This window comes from Rhinolophus ferrumequinum, chromosome 14, assembly GCF_004115265.2.
Source record: "Rhinolophus ferrumequinum isolate MPI-CBG mRhiFer1 chromosome 14, mRhiFer1_v1.p, whole genome shotgun sequence".
Classification (NCBI taxonomy): Eukaryota; Metazoa; Chordata; class Mammalia; order Chiroptera; family Rhinolophidae; genus Rhinolophus; species Rhinolophus ferrumequinum.
Genome location: NC_046297.1, coordinates 452579 through 480563, shown reverse-complemented (window position 1 = coordinate 480563; position 27985 = coordinate 452579). Strand labels below are relative to the sequence as shown.

The 27985-nt window shown below is 39.2% G+C and overlaps 1 protein-coding gene across 5 annotated transcripts in view; it reads right to left on the bottom strand.

Annotated features, from left to right (window-relative positions):
- Positions 1-6176: 6176 nt before the first annotated feature.
- The window catches only part of NBN (nibrin), a 33921-nt gene continuing 12112 nt past the window's right edge, over positions 6177-27985 (bottom strand). For 3 of the 5 annotated variants that reach the window (XM_033125838.1, XM_033125835.1, XM_033125840.1), the window contains exons 9-16: positions 23385-23514; positions 22615-22908; positions 20409-20856; positions 15541-15612; positions 14175-14330; positions 12158-12271; positions 7566-7615; positions 6177-6363 (exon numbers count right to left, since the gene is read on the bottom strand). In XM_033125838.1, coding sequence (XP_032981729.1) covers positions 6333-6363; positions 7566-7615; positions 12158-12271; positions 14175-14330; positions 15541-15612; positions 20409-20856; positions 22615-22908; positions 23385-23514 — 1295 coding nt within the window. In that variant the 3' untranslated portion in view covers positions 6177-6332. The remainder of the gene's footprint in view (positions 6364-7565; positions 7616-12157; positions 12272-14174; positions 14331-15540; positions 15613-20408; positions 20857-22614; positions 22909-23384; positions 23515-27985) is intronic. The other 2 variants (XM_033125836.1, XM_033125839.1) reach the window with 2 other exon arrangements.

The following is a 27985-nucleotide window of genomic DNA, read 5'->3' as shown; positions in this document are numbered from 1 at the left end:
TGGAGTAGGTGGAAAACATCCCAGTTCAGGGTCCCTGCTGGAGACGGAGAAGCAGGATGCCCGAGGGAGATGCACTGAGAAGCAGCTCCAGAAATCTGCATGATTTCCTTAAATTTGTCTCAAGAACAGACTGAGTACAGACACACAGATCCATCAAACAGAATGTAGAGTCTGCGGTCAATTAATTTTTGACAAAGGATCCATGAATATACAATGGGGAAGGACAGTCTCCTCAATAAGCTGTGGTGGGAAAACTGGAGAGAGACATGCAAAAGAATGAGACCAGACCATTGTATCATATACAAAAATCAACTCAAAATGGATTAAAACCTTGAATGTAAAACCTGAAACCATAAAAGTCCTGGAGGAAAGCAATCGCAAATCACGTATCTGATAAAGGGTTAATATCCAAAACATGAAGAACTCACACAACTCAATAGCAAAAACTAAAGAATCCAATTAAAAAATAGGTTGAGTATCTAAATAGACATTTTTCCAAAGACATTAGATGACCAACAAGTACATGAAAAGGTGATTAGTCCCATCATTAATCAGGGAAATGCAATCAAAAGTACAACGCAACAATCACCTCACACCTGTTAGAATGGATGTCATCAAAAAGAAGTGGTGAGGATGCGGAGGAAAGGGAACCCTTGTGCACTGTTGGTGGGAATGTAAGCTGGTGCAGCTACTATGGAAAACAGTATGGAGGTCCCTCAAAAAATTAAAAATAGAACTATTATATGATTCAGCAATTCCACTTCGGGCTATTTACCCAAAAGAAATAAAATCACTATCTCAAAGAGACACATGCACCCCCATGTTCACTGCAGCATCATTCACGATTGGCAATATATGGAACCAACCTAAGTGCCCATCAATGGATGAATGGATAAAGAATATATGGCATATATACACATATCTACAATAGAATATAGATTTAGCCTTGAGAAAGGAAATCCTGTCATTTGGAATAACATGGATGGACCGAAAGAACATTACATTAAGTGAAATAAGTCAGACAGAGAAAGACAAATATTATATGACCTCACTTATACGTGGAATCTCAAAAAACCAAACTTAGACACACAACAGATTGGTGGTTGCCTAAGGCAGTGGTGGGGAAATGGGTCAAGGTGTTCAAAAGGTACAAACTTTCAGTTATAAGTTCTGAGAATGTAATTTACAGCATGGTGACTATTATTAACAATACTGTTTTGTATATTTGAAAGCTGGTTCTCATCACAAGCAGAAAAAATTTGTGAGGTGATCAATGTTACCTAAATGTACCGTGGTAATCATTTTGCAATATATACACATATGAAATCATTATGTTGTATACCTTAAATTAATTTATGTCTCAGTAAAACTGGGAGAAACAGACAAATCCACAATTATAGTTGGAGATTTTAATATTCCTCTGGGTAACTGGTCAAACAAGTAGACAGAAAAATAGAAAGGACATAAAAGATGTCAATATATTAATTAACCACACACCTAACTGATATTTATAGAACACTACGCTCACAACCTGAAAATACACTTTCTAAATATACAAAAAACATTTACCAAAACAAACCAACCATATGTTTGTCCATAAAACAAGTGTCAGAAAATTTCAAAAGGTTGAAAATCTTACTAAATATGATCTCTTACCACAGTGGAATTAATTTAGAAAGCAGTAACAAATAAATAAATAACATACCTTTTGATAGATGGAAAATTTTTATTTGGAAATTAAGTAGTTAACCCATGTATCAGTGAAGAAAGCATGTAGAGATTAAGACATATATTTTGAACTGAATGCTAACACAAATATCCAAAGTTGTCACATGCAACTAATGCAGTAAATAGAGGAAAATGTATAGTTTTAAATATTGGTGTTAGAAAAGAAGAGGGATTTAAAATCAATGATCTAAGCTTCCATCTACAGGGGCTAGAAAAATAAGAGCAAATTGGACACAAAGTAATTGGAAGGAAATAAAGATGAGTGAAAATCAATGAAACACAAAAATGGCAAACAATAAAGAAAAATCAACAAAACCAACCATTCTTTAAAACTTTTTAAACAGAATCGATAAACCTTTAGTTAGATGATCAAGAAAAAGAAAACACATTTCTCTGAAAACGAGGATGAAAAAAGGGACATCACTATATATTACACAATTATTAAAAGTTTAACACAGGAATTTTATGAACTTTATGCCTACAGAATTTTTTTAAATCCTAAGGAATCTATACCAAAAATCCTAAACTATGAGTTTAGCATGTTCTTAGAGTCTAAATTCAATATACAAAAAATAACTGCACTTACATGTATAAACAATACATCCTTGCAAGATGAAATTTTTAAAAGTACCATTTACAATAGTATCAAAAATATTAAATATTTAGGGATAAATTTAAAATAGATGTGCAAACCTCTCTACTGAAACTAAAATAATGCTGAAAGAAATTAAAGATCTAAGGAAATGAACAGATGTATTATGCTCATGGATTGGAAGACTGAATATTTTAAAGATGTCCATTCTTCCCCCAAATCAAGTTTTAGATTCAGTATGTCTCCACTGAAATCCTAGCAGATTTTTTTTGATAGAAATTGATATGCTTCATGGATTTACAGTACCTGATTTCAAGACCCACTAAACAGCTATAGTGATTCAAGTCAGTGTGATATGAGTCTAAGAACGGACAAGCAGATCGATGCTACAGGACAGAGTTTAGAAACAGACCCATCTACATATGCTTGACTCATTTTTTACAAAGTTGACAAGGTAATAAGAAAGGACAGTTCTTTCAACAAATGGTGCTAGCCTGGACAGCTATATGGATAGTAAAATGAACCCTAACCCATACTTCATACTCAAAGATTAATTCATGTTGGATCAGATAGATATAAATATATAAATATATAAAGCTTATAGAAGAAAACAGAATATTTTTGAAATCTTCATGTTGAATCAAATATTTCAGGATACTAAAGGAAACATCAAGAAGAAAAAATTGATACGTTTGACTTTTCCAAAATCTAAAGCATCTGTTCATCAAAGAGATCATGAAAAACAGTGAAATATGAAAATAAAAATAATTCAGGCTAGGAGAAATATTCTCAATACACGAAAGAATTGCATCCATAATATATAAAGAACTTCTATAACTCCATTATAGTTGCCAGGGTAATGCAAATTAAAACCAGAATGACACAGCACTGCACACCCAGGGTAACGGATTAAAAGGAAAAACCTCTGGCAATCCCAATGTTTGCAGACAGGAGCACTCGTGGACCGGTATAGGCAGGTTTCCTTAGAACGGGACTGTGGGCATGGCTGAGACCATTGCATTCCTCACCTGAAGCATGGAGACCACCAGCTTCCCTGGCTAGTTGCAAAGCAAGACCGTTATTACTCAGAGACTCCAGTTCACCCACCAATAAGGCCTGGCCATTCCACTCGTACGGTGTCCACGCTCTCTCCAGCATCACCACCGTCATCATTTACGTGTTTATAACCCCTTATACCATTCTAATAACCTCCTCATTCATGGTTTTTAATGTTTCCATTTTGATGCCTGTACTAGAAATTGTACACTGGCTCACCCCATTCCACTTCCTAGCGGCTGAGCATCTTCAAACCTCCACTTCTGACTCACTGAGCGAGTGCCCCACCTGCCAGCAGGTTACTTAGTTCTGACAAGTGGATGCTGGAGCCTGAGGTCTGGAAGGTGACAGTGAGGGAAAGGCCAAGTCCCATCCCTCTGGCTGCTCCTCTCCCAGGGACCTCACCCATGCCCCCTTCACTGTCTACTCTGGCCTGGAGCACGATGGGAGCACACACGTACACTTGAGCACATGCTCCAGGGAGGCCTCAGTGAGGAGAGGCCTGCAGTCTGCTCTCAACAGTTTGGGAATTTTCTTTGAAGGACCAGGTGAGAGCCTGCTCCTAGTCCAGCCATTTTCAGCATCTCATTCCCTGTATTAAAACCTTTCCTGCTTAAAACGTCTATGGTGGTTTCCGTTTACTTCAACTGGAGCTCAGCATGGAAATACCCGTACCTTCCGTTTCTTTGTATCTTACACATAATTAACATACTGATTTAGAAGTTCCCATTCAGAAACTGAGCGCAGCTCCCCGACTCCCTACCGAATAAAATCCAGGCTTCTTGGCCAACAGTTAAGGTTTTGTAACTTACTATCAAAACCAACGCTCCATTTTCAGGAATTCTTGTTCCCAGTTTGGGAGGCTAGCCTGTACTGTGACATTCAGTTCCACGGCTTAGAGCAGCAAAATACATCTGCTCACCCCACACCATCGTGATACAGGGAGAAAGAGGGATTCAGTTCTGTTGTGCTTGTATGTTCACAGCACTACTGCTCACCAGCCAGTCACACAGGCGGCCTTGTTACGCCTGAGGGAGCACACTTCACGGAGTCACCTTTCTTCAATCTTGTAGAAGGAATTTGGACCATGAACATCATTCCAATAAGCAGCTGGAGACTCCCAGTGGTGTGACCAACCACAAGGCTTCAATTGTAGAATTGGGAAGAAGTCTGGAAAGAAGACACTCCGGGGTAATTACGACTGCAGAAAGGGAAAGGGGGGTGGGGTCCCTAAGTGCTGCTGGGAAATGGACAGTTGAGACTGTGGCCCAAGGCCTGACCACCTTCTCCTTGCCTCAGCTAAAGCCCCAGGCTAGAAATGGGGCACAGTTCTCATTCACCTAATGAAGGCATGTGGCAAGTTATGCCCTCCCAACTTTCTCCTAGAACATGTAAAGGCTTAGAAAAGTGTCCCCAGGAGAGCCAGGGGAAAGCTGCACGCCTGCCCGCGCGGGTGCTGTGCCTCCACTGGCTCAGAGCAGAGCTAACGGCCCCCCGAAGGATCTGTGCACAGCAATGGGGGATATCCTCCGTCTGCTTAACAAGACTTCCAGAGCTCAAAAGAACTCGAAGGGAATTCTCCAAACTCAGACTGTCACTTCCTAGAGAGCACAGACCACTGTTCATTCATCTTTGGATTAAGTGCTGTGGACAGCAATCTTTTATATATAATACAATGTTAATCATGTTACCCAAACAAAGACTTTGAAGGAATAATAAAACAAAGAAACAAACAAGAAACAGCTAAGACACTTAGGAACGAACTCCTGAAAGGCAATGGTACGTTCCGAGGGCTGGCCAGGGGTGCAAAGTGGCTCAGCCGACCCTCACATGTGGTGCCTTCCCTGACGACGGAAGAGCACTGCATCTTCCATGAGGTCTAGCAATTGTACATGTTACTTTATGGATCATTTTCATGCTACGCTATCGGTACCAGCCTACCAAGGTAAGCGTGTTAGGGCAGCGGAACCTACAGGAGACCAGGATGCTTTCAGGCAGAATCCAAAGCCTGTTCTACTTCCTAGGACATGATGTACCAGTCTTTAGTAACCAAAGGACTTGACCATAAGCCTAAGGTACAAAATTGTTTATATTACAAAATTTGAAAAAAGACATTCATTTTTCTTACCATCTCCCTTTAAGGTAGAAAGAAGACAATCTTACCATTTCTACTTTACGGGTACCAAACCTAGGTCTCTAAGAAGCTCACAACAGAGGCACACCCAGCTCAGTAAGACCACCAAAGAGGTCTCTCCATTCTAGTGAGATTTATCCACAAGCTTGAGGAAGGCTTCCATACTGTCTCCAGTTGCCAGTACTACTTTATGTGGCGACCTCTTCACTACTGAAATCCATTTCATTCGGGTCACTTCAGCTCAAGGAAGACTATGCATATGGAAAAGGAAAAATTAAAAGCAAAAAGGATGTTCTGATATCAAATCAGTGAAAAGGTGCAAGGTGCTGCCCACTGCATGTTATATGCTATCGTTTCCATAGGAAATTACTGAAAAATGATATGCACAGAAGTTTGAATAGGCATTACAAATCTCTGCAAAGACTCATAAGAAATGAGTCTCATGGATTCTTCTAAGGAGGGGGAACAATAACTAGGAGGACAGTGATGGGAGACTTTTTAATCCTTTACTCTTTTAAACTTTTAGAATTTTGAACTGTGACTACATTAACTACTCAATAAATAAAAACCAAATTTAAAAATTAAAAAAAGAAAAATTACCATAAGAGATGAAAAGACCAAGACTGAAAACGAAACAACTATACTACTTGTCACACACAAAAGAAATGGAGTTTTGTGCATTTTATTTAACAAATTCAGGCCACAGAATATTTGTAACTTATGTCCCATCCCCTTTATATACTATATGTATGTATCCCAGAGGAAACAAAGTAAATACTTGATAGAAAATGGTTTTCCATGGCTTCTTTATAAAATTCTCAGTTATCTTCTCCTTTTTACATTAGGATTGTATCTGCAAGAAAGAAATGGGGTTAGAAGATACCTAGATAAATGATGGCATTTCTTTCACTTTTAAAGTTAAAGGGCTTTCAAAATAAGTCACACTTTAGCAAACAGAATGAGAATGCCATTTTTATCCTTAAAATCAGACATTAAGTATATTAAGCACATAAATTAAACATTTATACTTTCATTTATCCTTTGAATGCTTTGGTGAATAAATAAAACATCATCAAAAAGTCCTATAAACCCATTAAAATAATTAATAAAAACAACAGTTTAAAAACAAATATGTATTTATACTTCTTTTAATATGGCTTCAAATAGTTTCTCTGCCTGCCCCCAAATTAAAGAATACCATTTGCACAAACAAGCATAATGAACCTAAAATATAATTACAAAATTTTCTCTTATAGCAATTAAATGTAGCTGGACAAACAGATTTTCTCATTTGACTTCTTATGAAAAATCAGCACTATCAACATTTTGACCAATGATTCATACTGTCAACAATGAAATTAAAGAATTAAATTCACTGCAAAACAGACTCAAAAATATAGTACCTTCTTTGTTTTGGGAAAATGTTTGTTTTGGGAGTAAGTTTGGGAAAATGTTAGTCTCCCCTAACTATTATAGTATCTACCTATACTTCAATATTTTGTGAGTATTTGAGAGATAATTATAAGGTTTGTGGGCCTGTAAGAATGCTTATGCTGAAAATACATTAAATCAGAATTGAATTATAATCACCCATTATAACTCCACTAAACTTCCCACCAGAACCTGCTTTGAAACTCTAATCCAGCCTCGTTTTTATGCATGTGCCAATTAAAACTAAACAAATGGTCTGGTAGTTTACTTGTCTGACTTCAAAACCCCATTCACTCATAATTCTGCTCAGAGCTGAAAGTCTCACAGTTATCGGCCAAATTCACCCAGCTTATCTTGCCTGAATGCCCTACACAAATTTTAAATCTCCTGTGGTGCAGTACAACTGAATCACCCCAAACCTCAAAGCTATATCCAGTAAACCCAATTAGAGGTGCTCAAGCAGGAAAAAAACATGTATTACAAACAAAACATTCTTTAGGGGAAGGAACTAAGTGTTTATTTCTAAGGACAGAAGAAAAACAAATATTTAAATCTCTACAAACAGAACTGAATTTTACATACATCTCTCTAAGATTCATGAGAAGGTGGAAATTAAAACTTTACCTGAAGAGATCATCAGCGAGAGACTCTTCTTTTGCATGCTGATTTTGCACCTGTCAAAATGAACATAATTTCAAACATTTGCTCAATGGTGCACGTGCAGGGAATGGATTGCTGTATGGGGAGCTCAGGCACCTCCGAGAGCTCCACATCCAGGTCACCAGGTCGACTCTTCTTGTTTCTCCACCACGTCTCCCATTCCACAGATCCTCTCCATTGAAACTTCACGCCACCTGACTGCAGAGTCCTCTCATTAAACAATTTGCACCAGCCAATCTCCCCACCAAGGCAACCAGCACATACACTGCTGCTTGGTGAATTTTTAAATGTTTTCTCCAGCAGAACCCTTTTCCTAAGTGACACCTCAGTGTTCTGAGGTCACAGAAAGCACTGATGAAGGGGCTGAGAAGGCAATATTTATCCCAGCTTTGACCAGGTAAAGTGGCTCCCTTCTCCCTTCCCACGCTGTCCCGCCTCTCACGCCCCTCAATTAAGAGATGTCTGGAATATTATTCACTTAATCTTTAAACGGGCAATTTCTGGGCTTTAGGATTTTAACTGCTTCAATTCTTTTGTGTACTATAATGATTCTTTGGAATGCACATTTATAAAATAATAAAGCCAATGATTCTTTCCAAGAAGAAAGGCAGAGAGGAGGTGACTTCCACATTCCCATTTTGGGACAGTAAATATCCTGAGTGACCTTCTTAATAATGCGAATTTTCTGAGTAACCTTCCTAACAATTTTTAAACTATTTGCAGAAGACTACAGTGGACCCACAATAAGGCAAAATACAAACCCCAAGAAGTTACCAAGTACCACAGCCAGCTTTTTGCCCTGCCCTGTGATATCCGCAAAACATAAAAAACTAGGGTTCTGCTTCCATGTCTGGATAGGGGATGAGTGATATGTAAGAAAACCCAAGATGGGGAATCGAATAAAAGACTCCATTACTAAAAGGTGAAAGAGGAATAAATCCTACAACACAAAAGGCACCAACAAAGAAACTTGCCTGTCTTAATCCTGGCACAGGGAGGAAAGAAAGAAAAAAAACCTCCGTTTATAAAGACAAGCTGGCCTTCACTCAGGTTTCTGGTCCAAACACGTATTACTATGTTCCCTGAAAATAAGACCTAGCTGGACAATCAGCTCTAATGCGTCTTTTGGAGCAAAAATTAATATAAGACCCAGTCTTATTTTACTGTAAGACTTGGTCTTATATAATACCCAGTCTTATATTAATTTTTGCTCCAAAAGACACATTAGAGCTGATTATCCGGCTAGGTCTTATTTTCGGGGAACACGGTAATTACCTGACTGATCCAAAACCCCCACAAGCAGAGACTAAAGTGGTCTCATATTGGTAGAACAAGACTGACAGACGTATGTATGTCTTCTCTGGAGGAAATAAACCTGAACTCAGGATGCCAGGAATTTCCACAGATCAAGTTTCAAGGGAAATGAGCAGTTCACCATTCAAAGATCATGAAGTATATATACACTTGGAAACAAGGTGCTACAAAAAGAGAACAAGCAGCAACAGATCCACAAACACTTTAGGTACTGGTACTATCAGGAAAAGAATACAAAATAGGATCTTACAAACAGCAGCAGGGAACAAAACAGATTTAGAAATGAATAAAAAAAGACTTCCAGAAATGAAAAACTACAACAGGTTGAGTGAAAACTCAACAGACAGATGGAATACCAATCAGACAGAACTGAAGCAAAAGTACTAAAGACAATCTGAAAAAAATGAGCAAAAATACACTCCAGAGAATCAGTGATGAAATGCATAGAAGTTAAGATACACAGATAAGAAAGGGAGATTTAACTTACGTCAAATCAAGTTCAAAAAAGAAATACCCCCTTCTCCCTGTTACCCGACAGCCCTCTTCCCACAGCTGCCTGAGATGACCTGTCCGGAGCCCACCTCTGAGTCAAGCAGCACTGGACAGTCAGGCAACATGAAGACGAGGAAGAAAACTGCCCACCCTTGTATGAGGCTTTGGTTCTCTCTCAATTCAGTGGCCATGTGTTTCTAAATTCTCATCTTCCACGTAGTATTTCTTCTATTGCAAAGTTCCCCACCTTACTGACTTTTATTAAATTCTCCGGTTGAAAAAAGTAAGGGGTTGAAAAACTTATGTATCAGATAGATGGTCTTCTTATACATATAATATCTACTAGGACACACAACACTGAGGGAGAAAGTAAAAAAAGAAAAGCCTATTTTTGTAATCTTTCCTGTGGTTCTCATTATAGTAGTTCATAAATGTATGTAAACAGTGAGGTCTTAGAAACCACATTCTAACCTGGACAGCTGTAAAGCAGTCCATATTTTTCCAAAAGAGCAATGTTAAAACAGTTTTGGGTTCCTAAGGCTTAGGCAGCATATCAGTTGCAGATATGATCAGAGAAATGCCACAAAACAAGTATGCAAAATTACAGAACTCCAAAGCAATTTCAAATATCAAAATGATGCTGCTGGCCCTAGTTTCATGGCTTAAAACAATGTGAACGGATTATCCAAGTACCTACTATAAAGTACCCAGAAAAGCACTCTGACACGATACATGTGATCAGAAATCTGCACGTTTGCATTAAGCATATAAATCTGAGTGAGAGGGTTGGGAGTTGCCTGTAAATACTCCAGAAAGAAAAAGCTGGGAAGGGAACAGATGAAGCAAGATGTGCAGAGTGCTGAAACTTGCTGAAGCTGTGCACTGAGGGGGTTATTTTACTCTTCTCTTTACTTGGCGTGTATCTGAAAACTTCTCATAATAAAAAGTTTTAGAACCTAAAGTAAATATTACAAATAATTACTATACAGTAATTAATATTACCTAACAATTTCCCTTACCTTCTTAAAACTTAGAAAGACTCTTGGGGGGAAATGAGATAGACCAGTAACAACTGCCCATGGAATGATGTATTAAGGCACACTTCCCTCAGAAAGCAGTTAATAGTATAACAACTTTAAAGCCCTGCCCATCTTTGAGATGGTGTGATCATGTGTCATTAAACCAAAGTACAAAAGTGTAACTGCAGAGAATGAAGTTAGACCTATTCTAACACCACATATAAAAAATTAACTCAAAATGAATCAAAGATCCAAATGTAAGAGCTAAAACTATGAAACTCTTAGAAGAAAACAAACGGGAAAAGCTTCCTGACATTATGAGCATATCTGGCAATGGTTTCTTGGACATAACACTAAAAGCACAGGCAACAAAAGAAAAAAAAAATAGATAAACTGGACTACACGAAAATTTAGAACTTCTGGACGCCAAAGTACACAACCAACAGAGTGAAAAAGCAATCCAGAGAATGGGAGAACACATTTGCAAGTCATATATCTGATAAAAGGTCAATATCCAGAACATATAAAGAACTCCTACAATTCAACAACAATAATGAAAGATCAACAATCTGATTAAAAAGAGGCAAAGATCTTGAATAGACATTTCTCCAAAGAGGACATACACATGGCCAAGTAGCACATGAAAAGATGCTCACCCTCAGTAATCATTACAGAAACGCAAACCAAGTGAGACACCACCTCATACTCATTAGATGGCTACTAATAATAAAACAGAAAATGGGGCCAGCCCGGTGGCTCAGGCGGTTGGAGCTCCGTACTCCTAACTCCGAAGGCTGCCGGTTCGATTCCCACATGGGCCAGTGGGCTCTCAACCACAAGATTGCCAGTTCAACTCGGTGGGCAGTGCCACCTGCAAGTAAGATTGAACACGGCACCTTGAGCTGAGCTGCCTCCCAGACGGTCAGTTGGTTGGAGCGCGTCCTCTCAACCACAAGGTTGCCGGTTCAACTCCCACAAGGGATGGTGGGCTGCACCTCCTGCAACTAGCAACGGCGACTGGACCTGGAGCTGAGCTGCACCCTCCACAACTAAGATTGAAAGGACAACAAATTGACTTGGAAAAAAAAGGCCTGGAAGTACACACTGTTCCCCAGTAAAGTCCTGTTCCCTTTCCCCAATAAAATCTTAAAAAGAAAAAAGCAGAAAATAACAAGTATTGGAGAGAATGTGAGAAATTAGAACCCTTGTGCACTGCTGGTGGGAATGCAAAATGGTGCAGCTGCTACAGAAAACAGTATGAAGGTGCTTAAAAAGTTAAACAAGATATATTAGAGGAAATAGGAAAAAGGTAATATTCAAAAGAGAAATTCTCAGAACTGTTGAAAGACAATTCCCAGATTTAGAAGCCCAGTCCTTTCTACTGTATTGACATATTTGTAATATCTTCCATATGACTGTATGATCATCCTTTTAATTGCTATCCTTTAGCTTCCTTTGAAAGTTTTGTGGGTTAAGTTTCTTTTTTCCTCTTTACGTTAGGATGTAAACTTAACTCATTTGTTTAAGTCCCATTATTTAAACTAATAAATCTTGAAGTCCCTTAGTGCTATACAAAGGTACAAATTAATCTTCATGCTCTGTAACTCAGGAATTGTCCTAATGAATGACCTTAGGTCACTTAAGTTTGGTTTTAAGAAGAATTTACTCAAAGGAAACCAAAAGGCAAAAAAATGCAAGTCAAACAAGTTATTGAGCTCACTTCCTACTAACCTCCATTTCCTGCCTTAGCCACTCTTCTAATTCTGTGTTCTTCATAGCATGATGAGCTATCAGATCTGATCCTCCAATGATCTGTGGGAGTTTGCCTGCTCCAGGAAATGTGACCTGTTAAATAGTAAAAGTAATAAGGTTAAATGCATTAGCAAATTAAGATGATCATTTTTGAAAAAGCTTAAAAAAAGTAAAGATTGTAAATCATGTATAACCTAAGTGCCAAAGATGTATATATCCTACAAATGAAAGGGAGTGAGTCAGAGCAGTAACTGTGTTAGATCCACGTTTCTGCCCTATTTTTTGGCTATTACTATACCCAGATTTAAATATGTAACTGGGATTTATGTACTAAGAGAATTTACGATTTTCAATTTGGAAATTTTATCCAAAAATGACCTTAGCTCATCATTTACGAATTCAAGGTGAACACAAACACTGTATTTTAAATTATTCTGTGTTCTAAAGATTTCAAAGCGTAAGTCCTTTCTAGTATTCATGAAAATTTAAGTATTCAAAAGTTTCCAATTTCTATTTCCTAGCATGAGGTATTGGAGACGGCAATAGTTTATACTTTTAATTGAAATTTTAATTGCCCACAAATTAAAAAATGCTAAAAATATGTGAAAATGCATATTAAGCACATTGGTAATACTGTGTTTAGGGAGTAAGTAATAAATCCTTAGTATTTACAGGATTTTTAAAAATTTCAATGTATGAAGTGGAACAGGAATGTTAAATTAGTTTTCATCATTAAGCAGTATTTTCAAAGTACAAATACAACCATGTCACTGATTTGTATATACAAAGAAACACTCAGACAAACTCTTTCATTAGAGGTAATCCAACGAAACATCTTTCCATACAAATTCTGGGTTGAATTTCTTTTATACTCTCAAAATTATTCCTTGGTCAAGGATATAAATATTTTTAGGGGTTTTAAAATTTTCCAAACTACGTTCCACAAGTCTGTACGACTTTATACTTCTTTACCACTCCTCGCCACAATGAATATTATTGCTTTTACTTTGGTAACTTCATTAATAAGAAACTAGTATGTCTTTTGAATTTTGATTTAACAATGAGATCTCGTCACACTACACTGAACATGAAGTACCCATGTGGTAAGAATGTGCCTATGCTGTTGGTGCACTACAGCCATGGGGTGAAAAAGAGGACATGGGTGCCATGTCAGCAGAGACGTTCCCATCTTCTAGTCCTAGAAGAGACTCTTCCTGTTAATGGAGTTTGGAACCCTTTAGAGATTGTCATTAGCAGGAAATAATTTAACTGAGAAATGTTAATAGTAGCTCACATTAGAGAAAAAGCTCCACCACGTCATGGTCACAGTAAGAGTCAGACAATCATGTCCTAGAGAAAAGCAATCTTCTACAGACGTCACTTGTGCCAAGTTCCTGTACTCTCATCCCATGCGTAAGCAGAAGCTAGCAGTCAGTAGTCAGCAGTTTGAAAGCAAGAACAAATATCCCAGAACAGGGAGCAAAAGAACATAGACTGAGTCAGAAAACCTTCTTTTAACCACACTGATAACATAGTTCTCCTAACAGACAAGGAACTGAGGTCTGATGGTAACACTCTGAATACGTATTTGTTTTGTGTGGACGTGTGATAACAGAATGCCTGGTTTTCAAGATTGAATGTGCTCAGTTATTTTCAACACATCTGTTATCTTCATAAAGTCCTGAGTTAAAGCAGCCCGTCAGGAAGTCATACATCGATACCACAACTGAAAGGACCCTGGCTATAGCGATAGCCAAACACCTGCTGTTTAAGGTGGGAAAGCCAGGTAAACACACACTTTAAACAATTCAGTCTTGAAGTTTGTTTCATTCTAGGTGTTCCATATATTCTTTAACTGTCAGTTCATGTTCTTCCGAGAATAATTTTTTAACTGTTGTAAGCAGCAGAAATAGTCTGTTTTCAACATGAACTGCTTTTATTACTATTTAGCAACAAACACTGCCCTCTTATTATAGTGTAATTAAAGGAAACATACCTTTCTGAATTTCTTGAAATTCTTCACTTGACCATAACCATCATTTACACTGGATGTGTTTCTGGAGGCAGAGTCACTAACCACCAGTGATCTAAATTCTGTCAGTAACACCTTCCTTGGAGGCGTCTCACCATCATCCTGAAGCCTCACATTGTTCTTAGACGGGATAAAGAGGGATGGACAAGAAGAGGAAATACAAGAAAAAGGAAAATTACTTGTCAGAATTTTTTTCTGCAGAGAAAAAGTTCAAACATCTGAAAAAAACAGTTAAAAAGGTTTATGTCTGGCACCTGAACTTTGTATCTGGAATCAAATTGTATCTATTTCAAAACCAGAAAATCATTTATTCAAGTACTGTATAACTTTAGCAACATTTATAACATACTAATCTATGACAGGAGGCTTAAAAAAACATAATATTTTAAATTTAGTAGCCTATTTTAATGAATATCTCAATAAACGATTTATCTTCTTGTATACATTTTCTTGGCAAGAAATCTCAGTATTATCTGCTGCTTTTCATTAAAATCATACACTTAATCTGTTCTACAAGTTCTCATCTGCTATATTTAAGCCTTTTTGGATTTTCAAAAATTTGTATTTTTATTATTTTTGACACCTCAGAAAAATCAATTATTAATTCTGGATACAACACTTCATTAACAGAAAGCCACTTATTATTCCAGATTAATAGTTATTAAATCAGCCTGAAGATTCCTTCCTGTGGCTGAATGAGGGATTCTTTGTCATGTGCTATTAACTAAGTAGTTACATAGCAACACTGTTACAGCTGCTCCAGGCTGACCATTTTAGCTTTTTAAGCTGCTTTACTCTGTATTCACATGGAAGTTGCTAACAGGACAAGATAAAGAGAGTCAGGGAGAGAAGGAAAAAGGGAAAAGTCAAAAGAAAAGGCTCACCTAACAGTGATAGGGTACATATAATTAGGAACTCGTAATAAAATATTAATAAAAATACTCTAATACTTTCGTACTGTGTTTCGGAGTTTAGAAATTTTTCACAACTGTTACTTGATACAAACAATAACCCTGTTGGAAAAGTGTCAACTTGATTTTATTAAACAAAGGACTTGAGCGTCATAAATGTGAAAATGACTTAGTCAAGGTCACTTATCTGTACAGGGCAGGGAATTTCACTCAGGCTTTTTTTTTCTCCTTAGTCTTTTTGCTATGTCATCATTATAATACGATCTATCCATTTCCAGAGGGGGCACAATTATGAAACAGACCAAAATATAGAAAGAGAAATAACTAATCCTAAGAATGAAAACTGACAGGAAATGATGAGATAATGGTCCATGTAAGTCAATCTTTATAAAAATTAAATAAAATAAAAGTTTCCTCACAGATGGCTCTTCTTCAGTTGACCATAGTAATTCTTTCTTGAGCACACATTTCTTCCCAACTTCATTTTCTGGCTAAAGAAATAAAAAACATTGTTCATAGGAGATATAAAATGGCACCTTTCTGAAAACTTTAGAGATATTCGTGCTCTTGCCCCAGTTATTAGACTTTCAAGTATCTTCCCTAGAGAAACTATGAGATGGGAATAAAAACGTATGTAGTAAAAGACATTGTAGTATGAGTTAGTTGTAAAAGCAGAGAACTGGAAGCAATCTAAGTTCACATAAGTTACATATTTAAGGAACATTTAACAATATGAGAAATGATCATAATATAAGTGAATAAAAACGGCTACAAAATTGCATTAACAGTGGATTCCAAGTTAACAAAATATGATTTAAAAAGAAAATACTAAAATATTAATTATAGCTATCTGTAGACAAGATTATCAACAAATTGTTATATTTTTTATTTTCAATATTTCTACAGTATTATGCATTACTTTTATAGTTAAAAATAAAAACACTTTTAAGGAATTCTACCTGAATTTGTTGAGAATTGATTTTTAAATCACCCTTAATCCATATAGACAGAAACAGAGTTACTTTAATTATTCGAGATGTTTATCTGTAATAACCTTGAGACTGCCTTGTATGTAATCATACTATGCTTCACATTCACATATCCAGACCGTGTTATAGACAAAAGGGCATCACAGAGACGGCTTCTTATTTTCAGTTAAAACAACAGTCCTCCTGGATACAATAGAGGAGTATATTGTTCTACATCAAAGTTTCAATGATTCAGCAATAAAAATTCAGGAAAATTACTAAGAAAGTCCAGAAAAACCAATGTACTTTGTGCTTGTTTAGGGACTAAAGAGAGTTAATGTCTTATGAAAACCTACCTTCCAAGGCGACCATATGCCCTTTTCCCGAGTACTCTCACACTGTCTCCCACTGGAAGCTGTGGTCACCATGGCAACAAGTCACTCCCTGGCACCTGCTCCCCACCCTGCCCTACTCCTTCTTTAGGACTGCTTATCCTCTGGAGCACGTTTTCATTTTGTATCTCAGAGAACCACACTACACCCTTCCCAGATACTCAGACTATAAGCTTGGGAATTATCTCAGCAAGGCAGACCTCTTTTTGTCCCAGCTGTCAAGAGCTAGCGCAGCGACCCTGGCAAGTTACTTACACCTCCTCCTGTCAGTTTCCTAATCTGTTCAATGTGTATAGTATGCTTGCAGCTGGGCTGCTATTAAGAGAATGATGATTTCCAGTCCGTGGCAGCTATTGCTATTGGGCTTTGGAAGATGCTACAGTATACGACAGAAGGAAACCTTAATTTAGAATCAGACAGGGAATGAGGTGAAGAAGAGATACTGTGCAGACAGTGGGTGCCATAAGCAGAGGCATGTTAATGAGGACGCCAAGTCATGTGTGCGATTTCTGGAGACTCGGAGATTGAAAGCAAGGCCAAGACAGACACAGCTGCCATTTACATCAGGATAAATTCCTAGTGGGAGTATCTAGCCAATAGCTTTCTATTGCAGCTTACAGAAAATCTTACAGACATGCCAGAATTATATTTAAATCCCAAAACATTAAAATGGCAGTTCTACCATCAATATATTTTAGAAACTGACTTTCTGAAATATGGTTAAGGAATCCAATGTCAACAAGAAATGTCACACTTTAGGCCGGCCCGGTGGCTCAGGCGATTGGAGCTCCATGCTCCTAACTCCGAAGGCTGCCTGCCAGTTCGATTCCCACATGGGCCAGTGGGTTCTCAACCACAAGGTTGCCAGTTCAACACCTCAAGTCCCGCAAGGGAGGGTGGGCAGCGCCCCCTGCAACTAAGATTGAACACGGCACCTGGAGCTGAGCTGCGCCCTCCACAACTAAGACTGAAAGGACAGCTTGAAGCTGAACAGCACGCTCCACAACTAAGATTGAAAGGACAACAACTCGACTTGGAAAAAAGTCCTGGAAGTACACACTGTTCGCCAATAAAGTCCTGTTTCCCTCCCCCAATAAAAATCTTAAAAAAAATAAAATGTCACACTTTTTGCCTTCGCAAAACTGCAGAAAGCTTTTTAAGTGAGAGGACTGAGAAATATGTTTTCTGGTATAACTTCTGCAGCTGGAAACATTAAGCACAATTCCTTTAATCCAGAGTACCCACAAGGACTTTCAGACAATAAGTTCTTAAAATGACAAAACTGAAAAGTAAAACTAATCTCAGGTAGTCTGAGTAAGGTTGATCAACTGCATGCACATCCATTTCCTGGCTGTGATACTGGATGTAGTTCTGCAAGATGCTACTTATTAGGGGAAACAGGGTGAAAGGTATATGGGATCTCTCTATGTAATTCCTTACCGCTGCATGCGAATCAACAATTACCTCAAAATAGTTTTCAAAAGTTGTATTATACTGAAAGTAAAACTAACTTTGTTACACTTTCACTTAAAAAATTATAGTGCTCGAGTAGAGAGATTTAACTTTTAGGATATCCAAGTGTGCCACAATCAAATTGCTATTCACTCTCCAAAAGTCTAGACAACATATTTATTTTGTACTGTATTTTTATTTAGAATGTCACAAATTCTGAAAGAGCAAAATGAAAGGCAAGAAAATTATGCTACAGAATCACACAGCGAAAGAAAATAATTATATTCCCTGGTCTCATTCCACAGCATGTCCACCTTGGCTATTAAATGAAAGGTCTCTTCAGGTGCACACAAGACTGCTGGATGGTCCCACATCTCTGGGGACACACTTCCTGCCTCTCCCAGCCTGGGCTCTGGTGCCCAATTCCTTGGGTTCATGAGCACTGGGAGAATGTGCAGACAAAGTAGGTATTTAGGAAGATCAGTCAGCCACACAGGAGGACCAAAGAGTTCTGTGATAAAACCTCCACCATTTCAGACAGAGCTGTCGCCACAGAGGCAGAAGACCAATCAGGGACAGAAGTGAAGGAGAAGGGGGAAAAAAGGCTTAATAATAAAAGATTAATGTGTGTGATAGGGCAAGACGATGAGAGAAACAAAAGAACACATCAGAAAAAATTAGAAATAAATACAGGAGGGAAGGGTACCACAAGGCATATACATTCCCAAAGGTGTGGCCAAAATAACAGAAATGAGGCCTAACTTTCTGAAGACTGAATGCTAATAACATTAAGGGGCCAAACAGATTCTGGAACAGTCTGCAGCTAAAGTGTAAATTCACAATGCAAGTAGAATAAACATCTTTACAACAAGATGTAAATGTACTGGATTTAGTTAGGAATCATCTTGTGCACGTCACCGAATGCCGCATTCTCATGGTGATAACTGGCCCAGCTCTCCAGCTGTGGCCAGTGGTGGCAACAGCTACACCAGGGAGTGACGTGTGGATATTTAAACCTTTGATAATAAAGGACCCCGTGTTTCTCAAGTTTTCAGTCTGGCTACAGGCTTGTTCAGTACCCATTCTCTTTCTTCCTTACAATTATCACTAAGTTCATTAGGGACAGCTATGTGCCAAGCGTAAAACACATCCCAGACTGTCTAGACTGGGACAAGGGAGGGGGAGTGGCCCTGACCATGACTGCATTTTGGCCAATAACACAAGTTATCAAGTGGGGTTTCTGAGGAGGCTCCTTAGAAAAGTGGGGAGAAAGTCAAGTGGAAAGGCCTTCACCCTGTCCTTTCTCCATCGTTCTTTCTCCGTGCAAACTGGCATGATGGCTGGAGGTGCCATCCCGTAGAGCAGGAAGGCAGACACCAAGGAAATTAACATTGTGGAACTGTCAAGCCACCGTGGTTACCTACTTCTGGGTTTCTTTTACTGGAAAAAATAACCTTATCTTATTTAAGACACTGATTTTAGACTGTTTAAAGACTGCAAGAGGAATTCTTAACTAATACAATGAGGGAACCATTTCTGGGAAGAAGACTGGGTGTACGAGTCAGCATCTCTGGGTCTCTGCTCTGGGAACCCCTATTTAAAAAGCTCACCAGGTAAAATGCTCACCGCACAAATAATGAGGATCCCCCCCTCATGTGAAGATGCTAACACACAGGCCCGAGATGACATATACCTCTTCTTCTACTAGTAGTTACCGATTTACACGCTGCTTGTACACACGCGCTTCTCAGCAAACGCTTATCCTCCCAATCGCTTACCCCTTATCCTTTACTGGGTAAGTCCTGTCCTTACCCAGTAGCCGTTTCTAAGGGGGTGACCACGCATGGCCATAAATGAGAGCAGAGTAACGGATCTACGTGGAGATCAGAATATTCAAGTTTGATTTCATGAGGTCTGTGCTCTCACCTCATGAGCTAACTGTTCTACAGATAATAGGCAACATACTGATGCATAAAACAGGAAGAAATCCCAACAGTTTTCTTAGACCAAAGTGGGCAAGACAAATTATCAACATTCATGGAAATAAGATAAGACATTAAAGATCAAAACGGAAAAAAAAAAAATTCCTAGTGAGGTTATACACGCTTTACCCTAAAAACTTATGTACTAGATATTTTGTTTCACTAACTTTCTTCATCTTTCCGTGCCTGTTTACTCTATTAAGGCATGTCCTGTACTTACATTCATGGCCAAGTATCTTATATAAAAACACAGCTAGAAATCTATTAAAGCAATCATGAATAACAGTTTTATTGTCAAAGAATTACTGTATTTTTAACTTTTACCTTATCAACCAACACATTTTTATACTTAATACTGAGTTTTGAAGCTGTTAATTTTTCCTCAAGGAAACATAATGGATGCTCATACTGTCAATACAAATACCTAAAGCACTTTATAACATTCTAAGTTTCTATTTGCAATACTTTTCATTTAAAAAAAAATGTTACTTACAGTTATTTTGTTACTTTCTGATACTCTCTCATCATTAAAGGAGCCATTTGTTCCTCTATCCAATCTTGGCCTTTTTCTGATACTGGCATCTTCCTCTTGTTTTTGAACTTTTCCTTCAATTTCTAACTCTGATTTTGTGGTCTTGAATAACTGTTCCAACACTTCATTTTCTATGGCTTCATCATCAGGTTTCCTTTTCTCTGATCTTACTTTTTCTGTAGAATGAGATTTATTGGCAGAGCTGTTCACAGTGGATTTTAAATCTCTGTCTGTAAGTAAGTTATCTGGGTCTCCCCCTACAGGCTCATCCTGAGATAGGTGCTGCTCCTTTGTTTTCCATATTGACGGTGTAGCAGGCTGTGTTTGTTCTAAAAGAGAACTAGAGATTTCCATTTTTGCTCTTGCTGATTTAGATGAAGAAATTTCTTGATTTTCTTCATCCCTTTCCCTTCGATTTTAAAAAAAGAGAGAAAAAAAAAAACCAAACAATGAACACAGCTAAATAATTTAGTAGTTTGGCAATATTCACCACTTCCCCCATTTAATTCACAATATTCGTGTCTATTCATTAACAATATCACTGGAAAAGAAACACAATACACAGATGATGTATTATAGAAATGTATATTTGAAAGTTAAATAATTTTACTAACCAATGTCACCCCAATAAATTTAATAAAGATTAATAAAGAAAACAGACATGTGAAAATAGTGCGTAATTCACATACACTCTGTTTTGAGAGAACTGATCAACCCTACGGCTAAAACAATATGGAGATGTCTGTCTTCTCTGCTCAAGTAAATCAATGTGGAGAAAAAGGGAGACAAATATGAAAATACAAAGGACTTGCTGCCAGGAAACAGCAGCTTATTTCATGATGTAGGGAACTTTAGGGCAGGGAAAAAGCACCTTGGGAATAAAACTTGAAGTGTTAATGAGAGCTGGATTCAAGGTAAGTCAAAGAGGCTAAATTCAGACTACAGTACAGACTACACCCTGCCAGTGATATGTGGCTATGTGACTAAGAGTTTTCTACACAACACGGTACCATTCGTTCCGTAAGTACTGAACACTGTACTCAGGTCTCCACTCCCCAGGAGTTTGCTGGATTCGAGTTCAACAGGAACACTCAACGTGACAGTTTAATAATTCTAATCTAATGTCAGGGCACTGGACAGACTGATCAAGAGCTTTTTGTAATAATTTAGGTGGTCAGAGTGTGACCCAGAGAGCTGGCAACACAAACAGATGGAAAGGGAAGAATTTATAAGACACTGAAAATAAGAAGCAATACTACTGGTTTGGAGGAAGAGTCAAAGATTTTGACAAAGTGTACTACTAACAAAAAAATACACACTCAGTCACAGGGGAGAAAAGGTTTTAGGACTATTATTTGGGGAAACAGCAGGAAATTCCTGTGGAAAAGTAAAGCCTAAAGAGTAAGTTAGGGCCAAATGTGTCAGTCACTTTATAATAATATCATGAAACCATGAAGGTAGAGTATACAGAGTTACAGAGTATAAAAACCAGCAGCAGGAGGAAAACAGTTAAGAAAAAGGGCAAAGGGCACTTCAGAGAGGGAAAGAGCCGGGACAGACCACTGCCACAACAAGCGAGAGATGCTAGGAGGAGAAAGGTCACTCGAGTCAGCAAGGTGTCAGAGTTGACTTCCAAGGATGTCACGAGAAGATGAAATGCTGGTGGTTTAGAAACATCTCCGACAGAAATGGGAGCAACCACAACCACTCTTTTTCCAAGACATTTAATAGTGATTATAAAAGACAAAAGACAGTAGCTAAACGAAGAAACCAAGTCAAGGGAGGTTCTGAAAGGGAGACAGAGCTCCTGAATACAGAAGAGGACCCATAAGAAGATATAAAAGGTGCTAGGAACTGAGAGTCATTGATGAAGCATGTCCTGCCTCCTGGAAGTGAGAGGGGTCAGCACGGAAACAGGCAGGTGAAAACTCGGGTGTGGGGCAGGGCTGCTTCACGATGCAAATCAGACAACGGGTGCGCTAAGGTGCACAAGAAACAAGGGGACGGAGATTCCATCTAAGCCTTAGTGGGGGAGCAGATTCCAACGTTTCCAAGAGGAAATAAAGTCAACGGGCCGCTGCTTTCCTCAGACTAAACACCATTCTGCCATCAAGTAACAAGTACTAGAGATTTTCAGAGACACAGAGAAGCGGTGTTAAAAACGTACCTTTTTTTGGTGCACGGGAGAAAGTAGTTTCTGATGGAGTTGGTCTGCGGCTGCTGGGAATCCTGATCTCTACTTCTGTTTACACCTGGGCACTTAGCTGGTGACAGCTGACAGTGTGGGCTTTTCATCCTAACCAGAGCATTTGATACCACGGTATTATTATTGGAGCCTATTTTGGGGGGTTCCTTCACAGTGAATGTGTCTTGTGAAGACATCCTGAAATTTTGCTCCATTCTGGAGATTTTGATTTCTTTTGGCCTTTCACTCAAATCCATACTGTAGCAAAAGAAAAGACTGCACAGTAATTTAGGTTTACAGCACTTTTTATCTAGAAACAAAGTCCTTTAAGGAGTACGATGTAATATAACTTTAGAACATAACATCCTTACACAATTATTCAGCGAATTTCCCCAGAAGTAGCCCCCCGTGTCACCAACACCCCCTCTCTCTTCTTCATCCCCTCAGCACATACAGTCAGGCAGGCTCTTCCATGAAAAACTACCCTACCCCCAATCAGAATATCAACCTAGGAGCCTCTTACACATTAAATGAGGCGATAATCCTAGGTAATTTTTGCTTTTTTAATATTTTAAAATTATTTCCATGTAAAAAAATAATAAAAAATGGAAAATGAGAAGATCAGCTTGCTGATCCCTGACCTAAAATATACATTCCCGGCATCCCTCTCTCCCAGGCTTCATCTTCCACGAAATGACCTGATACAGGCACTGACTCAATTACTGATCCAGTTGTTAGCAGGGAAGCCTTACCGGGTGTCTGCTGGCTCTGACTCTGTGCCAGCTTCCCATGGCGGGGTGTTCACTGGGGTGCTTGGCAGTGGCTGTTCTTGGACAGACAGGCACTGGGAAAGGCTCAGCCCCGGAGTCTTCGCGTTGAATCCTGTAAATCACACAAGGGAAAGAAAGAACACAACCACTGGACACAAAATGTACCTCTGGTCACTTACTACTGCTAGCCGGTGACATGCTGTGGGAAGTCAGCCCATGGTCGTCTCCAGCCAGTGGAGCCAACAAATACTTAACGAAAAGGCCTGTCAGCAGCCTGTTGGCGACTATGATGAGCTTATCGAAACCAAATCATTTTATAGCTACATCAACTATTTCGTGGTGAAGTATTATCGACTTAAATAAAAATAATCAACTTACATTCCAAATCAAACTATGCTTTAAGTCAGTAGAACAAAAAATTGCATTTCGTTCCCACAGAAAGTATACCTGCCCTGCCACCTACACAAATCAAAATCAACGTGTTTTTAATTTTTAGAAGCAATACACTATTTGAAAAAATATATAAACAGTTTTAGGTATTAATTTTGGCTTCCACAGAAAACCAGGATTACTTCATGGTTTTATTTACTAGAATAGCCACTTCATTTGAGTGCCAGTCTTCAGGCACATGTGTCTCGACCCTCCTGCACTGAAGTGGCTGCTGCTCGTCCTGGCTCCTGTATCAGCCGTCACACCACTCTATTCACTTTTAACACACTCATCACTAGCTGTATGACAGGCATTATTTAACCTCTGTGCCTTACTTTCCTCATCTACAAAATGGGGTAATTATAACACTTTCCTCACAAGTTGCTCTGAGGGCAAAATGAACTGATACACGGATAGCACTCAGAAAAAGTCGTGGCCCCCGGTGGACAAGGTGCCAGGGAGCGGTCATCGCTGCCTCACTCTACACCACCTCACTCACCTGTCACATCCCTACCTTGCTGGGCCTGGAGCAGCGGCTGCACTCTCTCCCCCCAGTCCCTGAGCAAGGTCTGCTGTGTAGTGGATATAAGTCAGTGAATGGAATCAAACTGCCAACTGAAAATTTTAAAAGTTGACATTTACAAGTATCTAAGCTAAATTATCACTGTTAGGTCCTCATGGTGTGGGATGTCTTCAATACACGTTTACTACTGATTCCAAATTCAGGTATTAGGAGCTCACTGGCATTTCCTTAAACAGACATACCCCTAAAATTCATTTTAGCTTGCTCCCGAATTTTGCCCGAAATAATAATTATGGATGCTTATATAATCACTAAAAGTAACATTTATAAATGGAACCCAAGAATAAGTAATGTTTGTCAACAGTAAGATTGTTTCCAATGTTCTCCATGAGGGCAAGGATCTGCTCTGAACTGCTCACCTCTTTATTCCAGTGCTTAGAATAATTACAATACATACTCTTTGAATAAGTAAATGAATGAACGTGGAAGGAAAGGAGAAAAGGGAGGGGACAGGGGAGGCAAGGCGACATGCCTTCTCTCTGTTCCATCAAAACTGGCTGTGTTCTGAAATTGTAAGTCAGACGTCTATGACTTAGAACCTACACAGACCCACCTGTGAATATTTGCAACAACTCACACTTTTAATTTTAAGGTAGATTTTTACCAATACCTTAAGATCTGTTTCTGTGTGAAATGATATAATAGAAAAGGTACTGGCCAGGTAGTCAGAAAACCCAAATTTTAGGAATGGCTTGGCCATGAAATATCTATGAGACGTTAACTTCTGTCAGCCTTGAGATCTCTTACCTTCTAATAAAAAGACAGATTAGATGATCTCTAAGGTCCTTTCAGCCATAAATACATTTCCAACAGTAGATGATAAAATCTTGTTGCTCCACACTGGCAAAGATAATCTTGTATGCCAGAATTATTTCAACTAAGCAAATATTCATACCGACTACAAACAAGTCCTGTGCTTGGTGCTATCAGGGAATCCAACATTAGTAAGAGCTTACAATCAATTTAGTGGCTGCAAGAGGCATGGAAACTGGCTACATTTCAAAGTAGGAAGAAACTCTAACTGGAATGAATAAAAAAGTTACTGGTGTACAGAAAACAGAGTAATTCACCTGACTTGGAGGTGAGTCACAGGAGAGAAAACCTAGAAAACTTCATGAAGGACAAGAGCGTCTGTCAGGCGAGTTGGATGTGGAACCGCAGAGTTGGTGTCCTAGGAACAGGAACCAGGCCGAGCAAGGTCAAGGAGTGTGGGAACTGCACATAATGCAGCACACGGAGTGTGTAGGGAGGTGTATTTTTACAAGATGAGGATGGGAGGAGACAGAAGAACAGAAAAGGGCTGAGGGATCCACTCTGTGGATAATGAGAGCGAGCAAAGTTTGAAAGGGAAGGTGATTCTAGTGGCACAGTGAGACACTAACTGTAGAGATGAACAAAGAGGCAGGACCTCTGCTGCCTTCCAGAAAGGCAGACATGGAAGTTCATACAGGGCAGCAGCTGTGAGAAGGGAGCTTCTCAAGGCAGCGGGCCTCTTGAGCAGAAGTTGCAGAGGGAGGATTTCAGGTCTTGTAAAAACAAGAAATGACTGCCCTTTGTAGTCAGGGGTCTCCTCATTTACGTAAAAGAAAGCTCCTCTCTAGTTTAGTCCTTCCCTAGATATTCTGACCCGGTGGTTCTGGCACTTGTATGAGAAATACAAGCTTAAAATCAATCAAAACAAACAAAAAACCCAGATGCCTTGGCCACACTCCAGAATATTCTGAATTACAGAAAATAAATTTGCGTTGAAAAAAGTTTCTGAAGCATGAAAAAAAGTTTCTGAGAACTAGTTTGCTAAAAGAGAAACAAAGGACAGTTGTCCCAAACAGGGGATGGGACAAGGGCAGCTACCCACTTAGACACAGACGATTCTGTTTTTTACGTTTGTTTTGTTGTTACAGCCTGAAATTACTGACAGATTTTCTTTGTTTTGTTTTTTTCTGTAACAGAACAGAAATCCACTGTAACAAAACCCTATCTACAGCGATGCCGTTTCTAAAGGTTGTGCAGCTTCTCCAAACACATGGCTCTCTTTGGTATCCACACAGAAGTAGTTCTGTCGCTGAGAGAGGCTGAAGAATTGGTCTTTCACTTCTGCCCTCTAAGGATGAATTCTGGGAATGTTCATCATGTCACAATTCCAGCAAAATAAGTTCTGTGGAAATACTGAAAACTTCACAAGCACTTATAACTTCGTAGTTGAAGGTTAGCTACATACAGACAGAAACATACCTACTATGCTCACTGGGTATATGAGACAGCAGATGAATAAGCATTCTTATCCAAATAGTAAAATACTAGCTGGTCAACTTTTTTATCAGATATCTATCCTTTTACTCTGTTTCCCGTCAAGCCTACACCATCACCATCATTTCTCAAAACTTTACACGTTGAAATACATGCCATCTGCACAACAGTATAATATCTTAATAGCTTCCCCTGAAGAGTCAGTGTGAATGAAATGACTTGCTACATGACCTTTGGCTAATTTCTTAACCTCCCTGTGTACATCAGTTCCCTCATTTATCAAGTGCAGATGATCTCATCTATCTTAAAAAGATTGTTTTGCATATTAAATTTTGATGACATATAAAAATCGCTTACTTCTGTCTCTGCAAACTCAAAAGACAGTTGCTATTATTACTAATCATTACTAGTAATGCCCTACACACCTCATCAATTCCTGGTCATTAGGCTCTAATGGCTCAGCACGTTTCTAACATGTCTAAACCAGGATGAAGAGTACAGACCCTCAGCTGGGACATTGTCCAACTCCATGGTGGCCATTCAGTGGGCCACACTGTGAACGACACCCCTGGAAGGACGGCAAGACAGTGCTGTCCTAACCTGTCTTGTGGCCCAAGTCCAACAACTGCTGAGAACCAGGAAGCAAGTAAATGCACACAGGACTCCAGAGTGGGTGCTCTGATAGCTAGGCAAACAAGAGAAGAGTTCCTAGGGAGAAGAAATGTACAACTATCTAAGGTAAAAAAGCAAGAAGAAAAGAAGAAATGAATCAGCGTGACAGCAACATCAGCTTATTTTCAAGAAAAGTGGGGGACGTGTCTTAAGGAACGAAGGGTAAGGGCTGCTGCCTGAGTACCCCAGCTTGGCGACACCAACATTGGATGATGGCAGCATGCACTCTTCATCCCACTACATGGCACCGCCGTCCAACCTGTCACTCGTGCCCACACCTACCAGTTGTTTCTGACTCCGCCACAGGCAAGCTCTGCTGGGCCTAGACCCCAAATACATCCTGACCCTGTTCCTCCTGCTTCTCCACTACTGCCACCAGGCTTGCCACCTGGACCGCCACGAGCGCTTTCTACTCGTGTCCCCACTTCTGTCCTTGCCCCGAGGAACCCATTCTCCACAGACGCCGCTGTAACCTGTTCCTCCTCACTGGCACGTTGCCCCCAGATCCTGCCATGCCGCCTTTCTCCTCATGCAGGATGCACAAGGCTCTGCTGTGACACCCTAGGGAGCCCCACCCTGACCGCCCACCCAGGGGAGCCCGCTCCCCACTGCTCTATCACCTCACTGCAGCTTTGTCTTGGCACCTGGCCAG